Source organism: Equus caballus, chromosome 6, assembly GCF_041296265.1.
Source record: "Equus caballus isolate H_3958 breed thoroughbred chromosome 6, TB-T2T, whole genome shotgun sequence".
Classification (NCBI taxonomy): domain Eukaryota; kingdom Metazoa; phylum Chordata; class Mammalia; order Perissodactyla; family Equidae; genus Equus; species Equus caballus.
In genome coordinates this window covers 22,792,976-22,808,249 of record NC_091689.1, presented here as the reverse complement: position 1 = coordinate 22,808,249, position 15,274 = coordinate 22,792,976, and the positions used below count along the sequence as shown (strand labels likewise).

Sequence of the window (15,274 nt, the reverse complement as noted above, 5' to 3'; positions counted from 1 at the left end):
TTTTTCAGGGCTGAATAGTATTCCACTGTATGGATGTACCACATTTTCTTTATCCATTCATCCATCAACAGACACTTATGTTGTTTCCATGTCTTGGCTGTTGTGAATAATGCTGCAGTGAACATGGGGGTGTAGATATCTCTTTGAGATCCTGATTTCATTTGCTTTGGATATAGACCCAGAAGTGAGATTGCTGGTCATGTGGCAGTTCTATTTTCAATTTTTTTTTTGAGGAACCTCCATGCTGTTTTCCATGGTGGCTGCATCAATTTCCATTCCTGCCAACAGTGCACAAGGGTTCCCTTTCCTCCACAACCTCGCCAACACCTCTTATCTCTTGTCTTTTTGATCACAGCCTCCTAACAGGTGTGAGGCTGTTGCCGGGTCAGCGGTGGGCTCTGGGGTTGACAAGTTTCCTGCCAGGGTCTTGGGCGAGCGTGGATGCTACGTGGTCCCTGGGTGGATGGGACTGCCTCTGGTCCCCCGTGATCAGCACAGTGGTACAGGACGAGGCCCCACTTGAGGTCCACAGCCAGTTCCTTAGACAGCAGCACAGGCCATTTCCGTGATTCATTCTTTCTTCAAAAATTTTGCCTGTGATCCCAGAATCAAAAATACTCCATCCACACACACGTGTGCACCGCCCGGACTGCATAGTCATTGTATCATTTAGAATGTGCGGTTTATATGGGAGAAACGGTAGGACCACATATTCTTTATTGTTTTAATGTGTTAAACAAGCAACTATGTGTTTGTTTTTTAGGTGTGGCGAGGTTTCCACCAAAATAAGAAAACCGAGAGAGAGAGAGAAGAGGAGATGGTCTTCCTGGGTATGGTAAGTTTTCTTCCAGACAGTTTTCTTAGGCATCTAGTTTTCTTATGCAAGACAACAGAATCTGTAAGACTTGTGTCTGCCTTAGAGCGTTTTTGAGGAAAGAAAGGAAAGGAAAGGAAAATAAATGACCAGTGATTTAAGAGAATGGCTCACCTGTGTTACACAGCAGCCTGCCCCGGGGGGGGATCCAGGAGAGCACGGGCGTGTCCATTTGCATGTCTCTGTTAGAATGTGCGGGCTGCTCTGAGTGTGGAAACAAGCTGGGAGCTGCTCCCAACACGCTCTTCCTGGCCGACGTCAGCAGGCCACTCTCCTGTGTTAGTATCTGTGGGCGTGAGAATGGGTTTGCCCTGATAGGGCTGCCATGTTGGGGGTGATCGCCCTGCCGATTACTGAATCAGGGTTGAAAGGGTCTATTCGTGACTGATCGCTGTGTAACAAACTCAGCAGCTGAAACAACCTTTTAAACTCAGTTTATCTCAGTGTCTGTGAGTCAGGAGTCTGGGCTTAGCTGACGCTTTCTGCTCAGGGTCCTACAAGGCTGGGGCTGGGGCTGGGGCCTCCCCTGGGGCTCGCCTGGGGAAGGGTCCACTGCCAAGCTTGTGTGGTTGTTGGCAGGATTCAGTCCAGGTGGGCTGTGAGCCTGAAGGCCGAAGGTTTTTGCTAGTTGTTAGCTGGAGTTGGCCCCCGGCTCCATGTGGGCCTCTCATATTGCAACTTGCTTCATCAAAGCCAGCAAGGGACTTACATTCAAGCCTTTAATCCATTTTGAGTTAATTTTTGTGTGTTGTGTAATGGTCTACTTTCATCCTTTTGCATGTCTCTGTCCAGTTTTCCCAGCACCATCTATTGAAGAGACTTTGCTTTCTCCATCGTACGTTCTTGGCTCCTTTGTCGAAGATTAGCTGTGCACAGATGTGTGGTTTTATTTCTGGGCTTTCAATTCTGTTCCATTAATCTGTGCACCTGTTTTGTACCAGTACCATCCTGTTTTCATTACTGTAGCTTTGTAGTATGCTTTGAAGTCAGGGATTGTGATGCCTCCAGCTTTGTTCTTTTTTCTCAGGATTGCTTTGGCTATTCAGGGTCTTTTGTTGTTCCATATAAATTTTAGGATTCTTTGTTCTATTTCCGTGAAGAATGTCATTGGGATTCTGATTGGGATTGCACTGAATCTGTAGATTGCTTTAGGTAGTATGGGCATTTTAACTGTGTTTATTTTTCTAATCCATGAGCATGGAATCTCTTTCCATTTCTTTATGTCATTATTTCTTTCAGTAATGTCTTATAGTTTTCAGTGTATAGGTCTTTCACTTCCCTGGTTAAATTTATTCCTAGGTATTTTGTTCTTTTTGTTGCAATTATAAATGGGACCACACATATGTGGCCCTTTACCCCTTCCCCCCTCCCCCCACCCCCTTCCCCTTGGTAACCACCAATCTGTTCTCCATATCTCTATGTTTGTTTATCTTCCACATATGAGTGAAGTCATACAGAATTTGCCTTTCCCTGTCTGACTTATTTTGCATAGCATAAAACCCTCAAGGTCCATCCATGTTATTGCAAATGGCACGATTTTGTCTTTTTTATGGCTGAGTAGTATTCCATTGTGTATATATACCACATCTTCATTAGCCACTCATCCATCGATGGGCACTTGGGTTGCTTCCACGTCTTGGCTATTGTGAATAATGCTGCAATGAACATAGGGGTGCACAGATCTTTTCAAATTAGCGTTTTCATGTTCTTTGGATAAATACCCATACACAGTGTTATAAACAAATGTGACTGCAATATAATAATAATCATCATCATCTCAAGGGCATATATAATAGTAAAATAATTAAGAGGTAAAAGTTTTACAAAGCCAGCAAGGGACAGAGGGGCTGCTTACAATCTTACGCAAATGATCGTGGAGGTGGGGACCCATCACCTCTGCCCTTTTCAGACGGGTTAGAAGCAAGTCGCAGGGTCCACCCTGACTCGGGCAGAGGCTCACATGAGGGTGTGAGCACCGGGAGGTGGAGATGATTTGGGACCATGTTAGAGTCTCTTTCTGGGCAAAGGAGTTTGCCGCATCGTCTGTATGATCAAGTCCAAGGCCTCCGAGGAGGCTGGTTTGTCCTCTGCCTGAGCCCCCCAGACACAGACCCCCTGCGTCCCAGGGCCGCCCATTCTGCTTCATGTTAGAAGCTTCCTCCTTTCATTCAAATGACCAAAGACGCCCTGTCCTTCTGTCCCCCATGGTCACTCAGAGCCTGTCTGGTCCCCCTGTCACATGACAACCCTTCAGGTATCTGAAGGCAGCCCTTGACTCCCCCTGCACCATCTCTCTTCAAAGCTAATTACCGCCAAGGATGGCGGCCATGTCTTGGGGGGCCTTGTTTTTTGACTTGCTCAGGTTTCATTAGAGGACATTGAGGACATTGTAATTTTTTTAAAAAAATAAATAAAAGCAAGTCTATAGGATCTGTTACAGCGTTGAGTTAAGGTGTGTTGGAGTGAGCTACACTGCTTGGGGCCCCATATTTAATGCATGGCAAAAATATGGAAACAGTAACACCGATAAAGACAATGACTGAGTCTTTGAAAATGCTAATCACACCCAGAGCTCTGGTGAGGCTAATCAAGAAAAGAAGAAGGGGCTGGCCCCTTGGCAGAGTGGTTAAGTTCACACGCTCCACATCAGTGGCCCGGGGCTCACCGCTTTGGATCCTGGGCATGGACCTACACACCACTCATCAAGCCACGCTGTGGTGGCGTCCCACACAGAAGAACTAGAGTGACCTACAACTAGGATGTACAACTATGTATTGAGGCTTTGGGGAGAAAAAAAAGAGAGAGAGAGATTGGCAACAGATGTTAGCTCAGGGCCAATCTTCCTCACCAAAAAAAAAAAAGGAAAGAAAGAAAAGAAGAAACACAAATACATCATATACTCATAAATTTAAAAAACACTATTAGATAGTATCATAAATAACTATGGTAATAAATTAGAAAATATTGTGAATGGAGAAGATTATCTAGGGAAGTATAAATATCAAAATGGACCAAAGAGGTAAAAAAATACCCAAATAAACCAATCATGGGGCCGGCCCAGTGGCGTAGTGGTTAACTTCACACACTCCACTTCAGCAGCCCAGGGTTTGCCAGTTCAGATCCCAGGTGTGGACCTACGCACCTCTTATGGAGCCATGCTGTGGCAGAGTCCCACGTATAAAATAGAGGAAGATGGGCATGGATGTTAGCTCAGGGCTGATCTTCCTCAAAAAATAAAAATTAAAAAAATTAATATACCAATCACTGTAGCAAATGCTGCAAAGATTTTCAAGGTCCCTGTGTTTGTTTGGGTCCTGTGAGAAGCAGATGCCACAATGGAATGAGACATGCAAGAGATTTCTTAGGAGCACGTCTATGAAGAATAAAGGCGGGGCTCAAGAAGGCAGGGAGAACCTTGAGACCACGATGCAGGTACGACAACTGCCAGGGAACGGGCAAGGAAGGTGGGCTAGAACGAGTCCAGGACTGCAGCACAGGTCCAGGAAAGAAACCACAGCCGTTTCTAGAAGTCTATACTAATAAAGGAGAAGAGAATCAATAATGGTGGTCCCCAGTTTGGACGAGGACCCAGGGACGGCTCATGAGGGTTGAATTCCCCACCCCGCTTTCTGAGGCCAGTTTGTCTCATTACAAACATTTAAAACACTTACGGCTTTACTGCCCTGTAATCCCAACCCTTGGAATTTCCTTGCTAAGAAAAAGCAAATGTGAGCAAAGTTTACAATCTATAAATATTCATATCAGTGTAGTTTCGTAATTCTCAGAGAGTGGTGCCCAGAAACAGTTAAGAAGTGATGTGTTAGCATTTCTCTACATCCTGCAAAATGTAAAATGTGAATGCCACGGTCTTATTTTTATTCTTCTGCCTAATCTTACATCTTTCTACAATAAACAGGTATTTTATGTCTATAAAAAATTATAGATAAAATACATATTCAAAATTATAGGAGACAAGAAAAAGATACGAATCATGACTTAAACAATTTGTCTGTAGCTTTTTAAATTGAAACTTTGAGACTAAGTAATAGTCAATTCATAATGCATTTTCCCAGTTCTTCGTATTTATTATCAAATGTATATCTCACCAAGACAAAAATCAGATACAATTCTTCCTTTTCCTTCTATTCGTTACAGTAAAGATACTCAGAGAATAATGTAAGAAATGAAAAAAATAAATGCAATTTATACTTTTTTACCAGTGTTATGGTATAGTTTTCTTCATATTATTCTTTTCTGTTTCTGTTCAAGTTTTATTTTCTAATACCACATTCCCTCTTCTGACTTTGTGTGTGTGTGTGTGTGTGTGTGTGTGTGTGAGGAAGAGTGGCCCTGCGCTAACATCTGTTGCCAATCTTCCTCTTTTTGCTGAGGAAGATTGTCACTGAGCTAACATCTCTGCCCATCTTCCTCTATTTTACGTGGGACACCACCACAGCGTGGCTTGACGAGCGGTGCTTGGTCCACACCCAGGACCGGAACCTGCGAACCCCAGGCCACTGAAGCAGAGCACGTACACTCAACCACTATGCCACCGGGCCAGCCCCATCTTCCCGCCTTCAGAGACGGGAATCAAGTGGTTGGTCACCAGTATGTAGCTGATACGACATGACAGTGAGCACAGTATATCCCTCTGTTCTGTCGTCAACCAGAAACATGTCCATTTAGGACATTATTTTTATCAGGTCTTCTTGTATAAAAATATTAAATTTTATTTTCTCAGATTTTAGCATTCAAAATAAATTAAAAGATCTTGGTATTATTAAATACAGAAAAATATAATTTAGTCCCACATTCAGGGTATTGCTATCTAATTTTCATCAGTTTTGTAATGGCACGTTCTGAATGACATATGATATGGTAACCCATTTCGTTTTGGAATAGCTTTTGTTTTCCTTTGGCCCCTCATCCTGGACGGCTCCACCTGCAGGTGAGGGCTCTGTGCATCAACTCTGGTGTCGGCACGGGACTGACAGTGTGAGTTATTTTGCCTGAGGAAGGAATTCAACTCCAGGCTCTAGACACTTGGAAGAGCATAGTTTCCTGGTGAAGGGGCATCTCATCACTGCCCGTGTGTTTCTACAGTCTCATCTGTGACATCCGGGCTTTCTTGTCTTAAAAAACATGGTAAATCATACTGGAGTAGCATATATGATTTAAGAAAGATCTTGAGGGGCTGGCCCAGTGGTGTGGTGGTGAAGTTTGTGTGCTCTGCTTCAGCAGCCCAGGTTCACAGGTTCGGATCCTGGGGGTGGACCTTCGTACCGCTCCTCAAGCCACACTGTGGCGGTGTCCCACATACAAAATACAGAAATATTGGCACAGCTCAGGGCCAATCTTCCTCACCAAAAGGAGAAAAATTAAATGATACTATATTTCATTAATCTACAATGTCTATTCTAAGATGCATCGTGTTTGTATTTGCCTTTAAAGAAACAAAACGCTGTCAAAGAGACCAAAAATAACATCCTTGATTGTAATACACATCCATCCCTAATTTCAGACATGTTCAACTGTGAAAGATATGCATCTTAGAATAGGTGAAATAGGGCAAGTTGTGTCTTATTAGCAAAAACAGTTTTTTCAAGTTATAATTATTGACAAGTATAACGAGATGCTCATTCTCTTACATGATGAGTTAAATCGAGTCAGCCTTCCTAAAAGACCATTAGCAAGATGCACCAAGATCATTAAAATATTTGTCTACACCCACCCCCAAATTCTATTTCTATTTTAAGGAAATCATCAGAAATAGAGATTTATGTGTGTAGAAGTTTCCTAGAACGTCCTTTTTAATAATGAAAAATGAGAGAGAACCAGTTCTAGAGTAGGTTTGTAGTTATATAATTTATGGTGGGCCTACATTAATGTAGTAATATGCCACCACTGAAAAGTATGTCGATGATGAAATTTTGATGACATAAAAATGCTCAAAGTGAAAATTCAGGATTTAGAATTACACATATAATATGATTTCAACTAAATGTGTACACACATCCATGCACATACAAAAGAAAGGAAACATACCAAGTTTAAATAGTGTTCTTTTTGTCTTTATTGTTTGTGAGGAAGATTGGCCCTGAGCTGACATCTGTGCCAATCTTCCTCTATTTTATGTGGGATGCTGACACAGAATGGCTTGATGAGTGATGCTAGGTCCATGCCAAGTATCCGAACCAGCAAACCCCAGGCCACCAAAGCAGAGCACGCAAACTTAGCTGATACACACGGGGCCGGCCCCTAGTGTTCATTTTTTTAATGTGGGAACTTTTGGAAGATTTTTTTTTGGTCTCTAATTGTATTTTCCAAAAGGTTTAAATTTTACTTCCTAAATTGGGAAAAAGCACACATTTAAAATAAAAGCAAATGGCCATGGAATATTATCAACTTTTTCTCCTCAGATCTCCAAATTGTTTAGTGTGTATAGATAGGTACATAGGGAGAGAGACAAAATGGTTTCTCCGTGCCACCCTTAAGAAGCAAACAGATATGAGATGTAATGATAAAAACAATGGTTCTCTCCAATTTTCTACTTTAAAAAGTAAACTAGGGGCCTGCCTGTGGCATAGTGGTTAAGTTCGTGTGCTCTGCCGCGGTGGCCTGGGGTTTGCTGGTTCGGATCCCGGGTGCAAACCTATGCACCGCTTATGAAGCCATGCTGTGACAGCATCCCACATATAAAGTAGAGGAAGATGGGCACGGATCTTAGCTCAGGGCCAGTCTTCCTCAGCAAAAAGAGGAGGATTGGTGGTGGATGTTAGCTCAGGGCTAATCTTCCTCAAAAAAAAAAAGTAAACTAGCAGAAGATTCAATCTAGGATAATTGAAGTTTAACGTGAAATTTTACATTAGCAGCAGTTTGATTCAACAATTTCCATTTACTCTCTTTCAGCCTACATTTACTGAACGTCTATTGTGTGTCCATGCCAGAAACTTAGGGCATGGCCAAATGCTATTTTTTCATCCTAAAGTCTTAATAGCTTACCTTGATAATAGTACAGATAGAATTACATGTTTTCTACTGTCATTTTTCTAGTTTTACTTTGTAGTTTATATCTGCTCAGCTCATGTAAAATTAATTTTCCAGCAGTACAGCGTGTGCAAAGAGAACAACTTGTCTGTTTTGTATTAAATGTGACTTTCTCCAGTCTGCTTTTTTTCCAAGGACGTCTTTTCTGGGTATTATGTGTTCTATTGAAATTTTACACCATTGAGAAAAATATGGATTCAATTTTTAAAAGAATGATATTTTCTGTTCTCTGGCTGATAACCATAAAAATCCATTTCCCCAAATCCATGAAATGTTTCAACTGAATATATTTTCCACTCTACCACTAACTAAGATATTGTCTACTCATTTTAAAATTTCATTTTTCCATTATTTCATCTTGTTACATCATGCCAATGTATAAACCATTGACTTATCTGATCAAAATAGTATTTCTATCTTTATGGGAAGCCTGGCATCTTTCCAGGAACGACGATTTGGTAACTGAAACCAGAATCAGAACAAGAGCCATCCTTATACCTTCAATTTCTGACCAAATGTTTCCTTGACCGTTGTCATAGACACTATTTTTTTTGATACTGCCCATTTTAAATATTTATATTCTAAAAATCTACAAAGGAAAATAAACAGTCCTCTAAAAATTCATGTGCAATTACTTTAATTGGCAGAGCCAATGGAGTGGATCAAGTAGGAAACTTAATGAATGTAATACATTTTGCTCTGTGGATCCCTTTGAAATAATTTGTCCTACATTCATGACCACCGTATATTTTATGTTCCCCTGAAGCTATCAGTGTTTGCATTATAATAACACTGGGGGAGGCTTATGAAGGAGGGAGAGCCGTCACTTTGAAATGCATCAGCTGCGTCCTCGGAATACCGTAAAACCGTGCTCACTTGAGAATGCTAACATGAAACATGCTATATTCTAGATTGTTTTTTGGTCAACAAATCAGACTTCTTTCTTATGAGCAAATAACACCAGGGAGGAGCTCGGGTGCCCTGTGCGCACTCCAAGAGGCGTCTCCCTTCCGAGGCTCCATCTGGGGAGGCGGTGCACGCGGTGTCCTGTGCTTCTGGTGCCCTCCGAATTCGTGGGCTCCTCTTTGGGAACTGCTGGCAAAGCCACGACGAGCACAGAATCAAAATGAAACGCTCTTTACGATCACGCTTTCATTTCAACCCCAAACCATGTGTGTCCTCCAGCTTGGTCATGTGTCTTATTCATTACATTTGGTTCGAAAGGATGTTTGATTGTTTCTAGAAATAAATTAGCTCTCCAAAAACAGATTTTCTATGATTCGTGGAGTTTGATTTTGCTTTGTTTTCATTTTACATTACTTTTTAAAGGCAAAAGAGCTGTTGCCCAAGTGTCCCGGGGGGAGGCGGCATCTTAGAAACGAGTGCACGTCTGCATGCACCAGCTCTGAAGGGTTTGCTGCGCCATGTTGATGAAGAACCAGGCATCAGGGATGGCCAACTGGGAACGCACGCCCAGCTTGACCACATGGGCCAGTGGGGGGACTCTGAGTGACACATTCGCCGCCCTCTGAGCGTCAGTTTCTTCTTCTGTAAGAGCAGGAGAGTGCTGCCTATTTTGAAGAGGTGTTAAAGGGCTTCAAGAGAGATTATAGGTCAAGGGGCTAGCCTGGAGCTTGGAATAAGAGACGCCTTCAAGACGTGGTAGCTGATGTGAATCACCTTGGAAAATTATAGTAAGTTGTCACGATACCGGAGTGATTTCATACAACGGAAAACTATCAACAAGTATGATAACTTTTCTACGTAAGAAAACACAAAATATTTCAAAATAAGTGGTGGCATCAAATACACATGCACCAATTTCAAAATCTAAAACATCTTGGCCTTTGTTGTTTGCAACTCAGATTTATGAACTTGAAATCGGTTTCTCAAAAACCAGTGAAGTTGGAACAGCCCACAAAGTCTGATCTCTTTGCAGCTACTTTATCCAGCTGCCGGGGGAGAATTCCGAATGTCCCTGAGACAACAGGGGCTGCTCACACCACCACACACACTCTGTGTGTTGCACCAGAAAAAGGGCTGCAAACCAAGAAAAGCTCTGATCCTGGTCCAGGTACGCATGGAAGGCTCCTGGGAGGAGTGAGAAGATCAGAGCTCGATGGGGGGGGGCGCTCCGAATCATCGCTGTGATTTCAAAAGTCTGCTTCGGAGGCTTTGAAAAAGAAGAAAATTCACCATTTCCCTTTCTGTTAAATGGGATTTTTCAATCTAGTTTTTTGGGAACCTTTAGTTGATTTTGCGTTGTTCTTAGTGTTATTCACTATTATTGTGCATTATTCTTGTTCCGGGTCTCTAGGTCATCAGAAATTAAATGATGTAAAGAATTGTCTTCCTCACCCTCCCTTTGATCGCCTGGTCCCGGGATTTCTTTATCTACATCCTATGGCAGGACATTTGCCCTTATTTATTTCAGATTAGGGCCCATTACAAAGCCATTTAATGCAGCATGGAGAGGGCTGTGAGCCCATGAACTCTGCAGCCAGCCTGCCCGTGTTCAGATTCTGCTTCTGCCATTTAGTAGCTGCGTGAACGTGGGTGGTGACTCAACTTCTTGGGGCCTCAGTTTCCCCATATGCAAAATGGAGATGGTCACAGCACCAAGCTCATAGATTTGTGTGAAGTCTCAGAGAAACTGCTGTCTGTAATTGCTGCCTTTAAAATAGTGTCTGACACGTTGCACACAGGAAGCACCAGGTCAGCGTTCGCTATTATTTTTCTTCAAATGGCTTATAATCATGGGTTTAGATGCTCAAAAATGCTTATTAAATTGCCATTTTTTACCTTTTTAAGTTAGCCAAGATCCGAAATGTTAACGTCACAATGTTGGCAAGGTGTAGAAAAACGGGCTCTGTCATACATTGTCGGGGGGAGAATGAATCGTGCAACCTCTTTTGCAAGGCAGAGCAACAATATCTATTAAAATTACAAATGTATGTTTAAAAATATATATAATCTGTAATACCCCTAAAAACAGCATTTTCAGACAAAATGTTTTAAGCCAGAAGAAACCTATCAGTGGAGAGATGCAGCAAAGCATAGGGGGTAAGAGCAGAGATTCCGGAAGTAAATGCCTTGGGTCAAAGCCCCAGTCTGCCACTTCCTGACTGTGTGACCCTGGGCAAGTTTCTTGACCTCTCTGTGCCTCGATTTCCTCATATATAAAATGAAGATAATAACAGCACCTTCCCATCAGGCTACTATAAGGAATAAATGAGTTAATATTTTATAAACCACTTAAAATAGTGCCTTGCAAACTACAAGTGCCCTGAAAGTGTCTACTTAAAAACATTTTTAAAGAAAGTAGAACACAAAAGGAGATTAAACTTCTACCACTAATTAATTGATTAATTAGCTCAACTAGACTCTGTTGCAGCCCAGCTCCTAATTAAGCAAATTTTTAAAGCTACTAAAAAATTTTTAGAAGTTAGGCTTGACAGGCTAGAACATTTTTTTGTTCTTTAATAGTTTTGCACCCACTAAAATTGTGGCATCCTAAAATAAAGACCTCCCAGAACTACCACAAGCAGAGGGCAAGAGAAAACCATCGGCTCCGGCTCTCCCTACAATCTTGTTTTCCACTTCTCCCGCTGGGTTCATCTTTATGAGGAGGTACGTTTGTATAAACACATAGATAGATATAGATACATTGCTCTGAAATGAAATGATGGAACAAAATGGGTTATTTTCATGAACTAAGCAACAGCCTCCTCCCCACCCCTCCCACCTCACGCCCACACACAGTCTTGAAATGCACACACACGATCTTGAAATGCACACACACGATCTTGAAATGCACACAGGCGATCTTGAAATGCACACACACGATCTTGAAATGCACACAGGCAATCTTGAAATGCACACAGGCGATCTTGAAATGCACCAACCAAAGAGCAGTTCAGTCCACAGCATGAGGCGGTCCACATGCAAAATCAGAGCAGGAAGCGTGCGCTGCGAGCCCGGAGACCTGACCGAGACGGCCTCCACGTGCTCCTGAGAACATGGACGCACGCTGTGTTCAGGAGGTGCCCCGAGCTAATTCATCTCCACATTGATGACAGCAAGAGATCTCGCGAGACGGTCATGTGCTTGGGAAGGATGCCCTCCCTTCCCCTGGCTCCTCCATCTTCGCCTTTGGTGACAAGAAACCACCCTGAAAAAGCCAAACCCCCCAAGACGACGAGCTTCTTCAAAAGCTGCCAGCGTTACATCACACATTTGCGAGTGTGTTTGTGAGGGATAGATTGAACAGATTTTCATTTGGACGAATGTCCATTTTATCTTACTGATTTGAACCAGGATTTTTAAAGACAAAGGCCATCGAACATTACATAAGCATTTTAAATTAATGGACCATGGAGTCCTATTTCCCCACAAACCCCGGGAAGCATCGTCTTGTGTCCTGTTTTTTACAGCAACATCAATTATTAATATGTATATTTTTGCTGACAGAGGACCTTGCCATAAACGTCGGTTTTGTTATCCAGTTCTGGGTCATTAACTGTGGAAAGCTTGTAAATATAATGGTTTGTTCACATGGGAAGCCTTCATTAAGATGCATTATTCTGCAGCTGATGTATTTCAATATATGGTATATTATGGTGTTCTCTATTTCCCTTTAATATTCGTAATTTATTTTTAAATGAGTTGCTGTTTATGTGGTGAGTTAACGAATTTGAATTCCTTATGACCAAAGTTGCCAAAGAGGAAAAGATGTTTTAGCCCAAAGGAAAAGCTGCTCATTAACATAGGACCTAAATATATTATAACCTTTAAATTCAAGAGCAACTAGAGAAAGAAGCTATAAATGACCCCAAATGTATTTTTGTCAGAAAAAGGCTATATGAAGAAACACGCATGAATACACACATATTAACAGCACAGCATGGCATAATAGGAAAAACACAGAACCGAAAATCGGGAAACCTTGTTGCTGGCATCTTCATTAACGCAGAGTGATTTGGGAAAGTCATTTCGTTATGGGACCTCGGTGTCCTCATCTGTTCAATGGGAGTCATGTCCTCATTTCTACCTCAAAGATGGGTGTGAACTGAGTAAGGAAATGTAGAGAAAGAATGTGCACGACAGAGAGCCATGTCAATGGGGTGATTGGGAAAATCTGAAAGCGGAGAGATTTCTGAAATATAGTTTGTATGTCTATGAAAGAAATAAGCTGTAAATTACCATAAGAACAATGTAATGGGAGGGGAAGCAATATCGTGTGATTCATTGGTAGAGAATCGTAACATTAGTACAAGCCGTCAAAACGTTCCTCAGAGGTGAATTTGGGTCATTTGGCCTAGAGATCCATTTTCACATCTTCATGAAAACGGTCAATTTTAAAAAAATTGTTGGAGAGATTAGATAAAAATCTCTATGTGAATTATAAACTATTATTTCATACATTTAAAATGTAAACACTAGGAATAAAACACATTACCTGGAAGATGTAAGAATTGGATACTTTTTTAAATGATTAAGTAAGGGAAATTCCCACCTGTTTTGACACAAGATACATAATATAAGGCATTCCTTTGGGTGCCCGTATAGTGAGGCCATTTAGATCATTTGTAACATTGTTCTTGAAAATCATCTATGATTCTCATTCTGGATTCTCTTTTAAAGTAGTTATAGAGATTTTTCCTATAGTAAAAGTTGTACCTTTTCATCATACTAAACTTAGACAATTGGCTTATTTCCTTAGACTTTCTAATGCATATTTTTGTAAAGTATTATATGTGTGACTTTCTTTTCATCTTTTTTCCCTTGACTTTATGTCATTAAGCAGATGCTGTGTTCTAACAGAATCTCGATTGTGGTTTCAAGTTGAGAAATCACACCCCCAGAGGTTCATAAGTACTTCTAAGAGAGAGAGAGTGTGTGTGTGTTTGCAATGCATACTTGTTACATTTAACTATTTCATCCATTTGGAATTTATTTTAGTAGATGACATGAATTGACTCTGTAAAGATTATCTCTTTTGTTCCAAGTTGGTGATTTAAATTTACAATCTTACTAATGTCTTTTGTAAATGAGGCAAAATTTGAGTTTTGTCATATACTTGTTTGGCAGCTTTTGAAACGGACTTGAACGTTTTCCTCTTATCCCTGAACTTTCTTTATACGGTAGCCCCCTAGCATCCCTGGGTGTCCCCAGTTAGATGTCAGTGCACCTGGTGCAATGACAAGTCACAGTAACACCTATGTGAGCATGCTCTGAGCGCACGCTCGGTGCCAGGCTCTGGACAGGGCTTTACGTGGACGGTTCCATTCAGTCTTCACAGCCTAACGCTGTTCCCATCTTAGAGAGGAGGAGACTGAGCCTTGAGGGAGTCGATGCCGTGTACAAAATCACAGAGGTAGCAAGTGGCCAAGCCAAGACTTAAGCTCAGGCATCCTGCCCCAAATCCCAGAGCATGGCTCAGATAAACTATGGCTTGTTTCCTGCCTCTTCCATTTATTTGCCAGCTGTGTGAATTTGGGAAAGTTAATTCACCTCTCTGGTTTATCACGTTATATGAAAATAGTACTTGCCTGGCCAGATTTTTGTAAGGGTTAAGAGATTATTTCTGTAGAGTGAGTGTGCACAGTAGAAGTGATACCTGCATCTTCTTCTTTGATTCCTTTTTTTAAGCATCTTCTTCGCTGTCTCCTTCTCCTCCCCCGCATTCCTCCTACTTCTCACCTTTCTCCTCCTCGTCCTCTTGCTTCCTCTTCGTCATCATCATTTTAGGCTTTGCAGGCCGTACGGTCTCTGTCACAACTATTCAACATTGTCACTGTCGTGTGAAAACAGCCATAGACAATATTACCTGAATGGGCAGGGCTGTGTTCCAATAAAACTTTATTTACAAAACGTGCAATGGGACAGTTTTGACCTGTGGGCTGTAGGTTACCCACCTCTTCTCAGGAGCAGTCCGTGTTTCCTTAAACCTGGATAATTATCAGACTCATCTGAAGATTTTCCAAAACCACTAGTTTCTCGTTCTTCTTCGCCTCCAGGATGGAACTAGGAATCTGTATTTTTTAGTAGCTCCCCAGAATTTTGAGGAAAAAAGAGAATTTGGAAAAAAATAACTCGCTAGTATATTTGAGGATATGTTACATCTAAAAAAATTCCCTCAAAGTGACCAGGAAAAACAGGAAAGGAGCAAATATAAAATAAGAAAAAATTCTAGGAAAATAAAAGCATGCTCAAAAAAAAAAAACCGATAATAACCCTCTTAAAATTCTAATCAATGGACATCACTGGAAGCCAGATAAGTTCTGGAAGATAAAGAAATCTCCTATAACATATTGCAAATAGGTAAAGGGGAGATGGAAAACATGAGAAAAC

The 15,274-nt window shown here is 41.4% G+C and overlaps 1 protein-coding gene across 4 annotated transcripts in view; it reads left to right on the top strand.

Annotated features, from left to right (window-relative positions):
- IQCA1 (IQ motif containing with AAA domain 1) overlaps nt 1–15,274 on the top strand; it is a 162,499-nt gene that overhangs the window by 20,499 nt on the left and 126,726 nt on the right. For all 4 annotated transcript variants that reach the window (XM_070269560.1, XM_070269558.1, XM_070269561.1 and 1 more), the window contains one exon: nt 764–835. In XM_070269560.1, the coding sequence (XP_070125661.1) occupies nt 764–835 (72 nt within the window). The remainder of the gene's footprint in view (nt 1–763; nt 836–15,274) is intronic.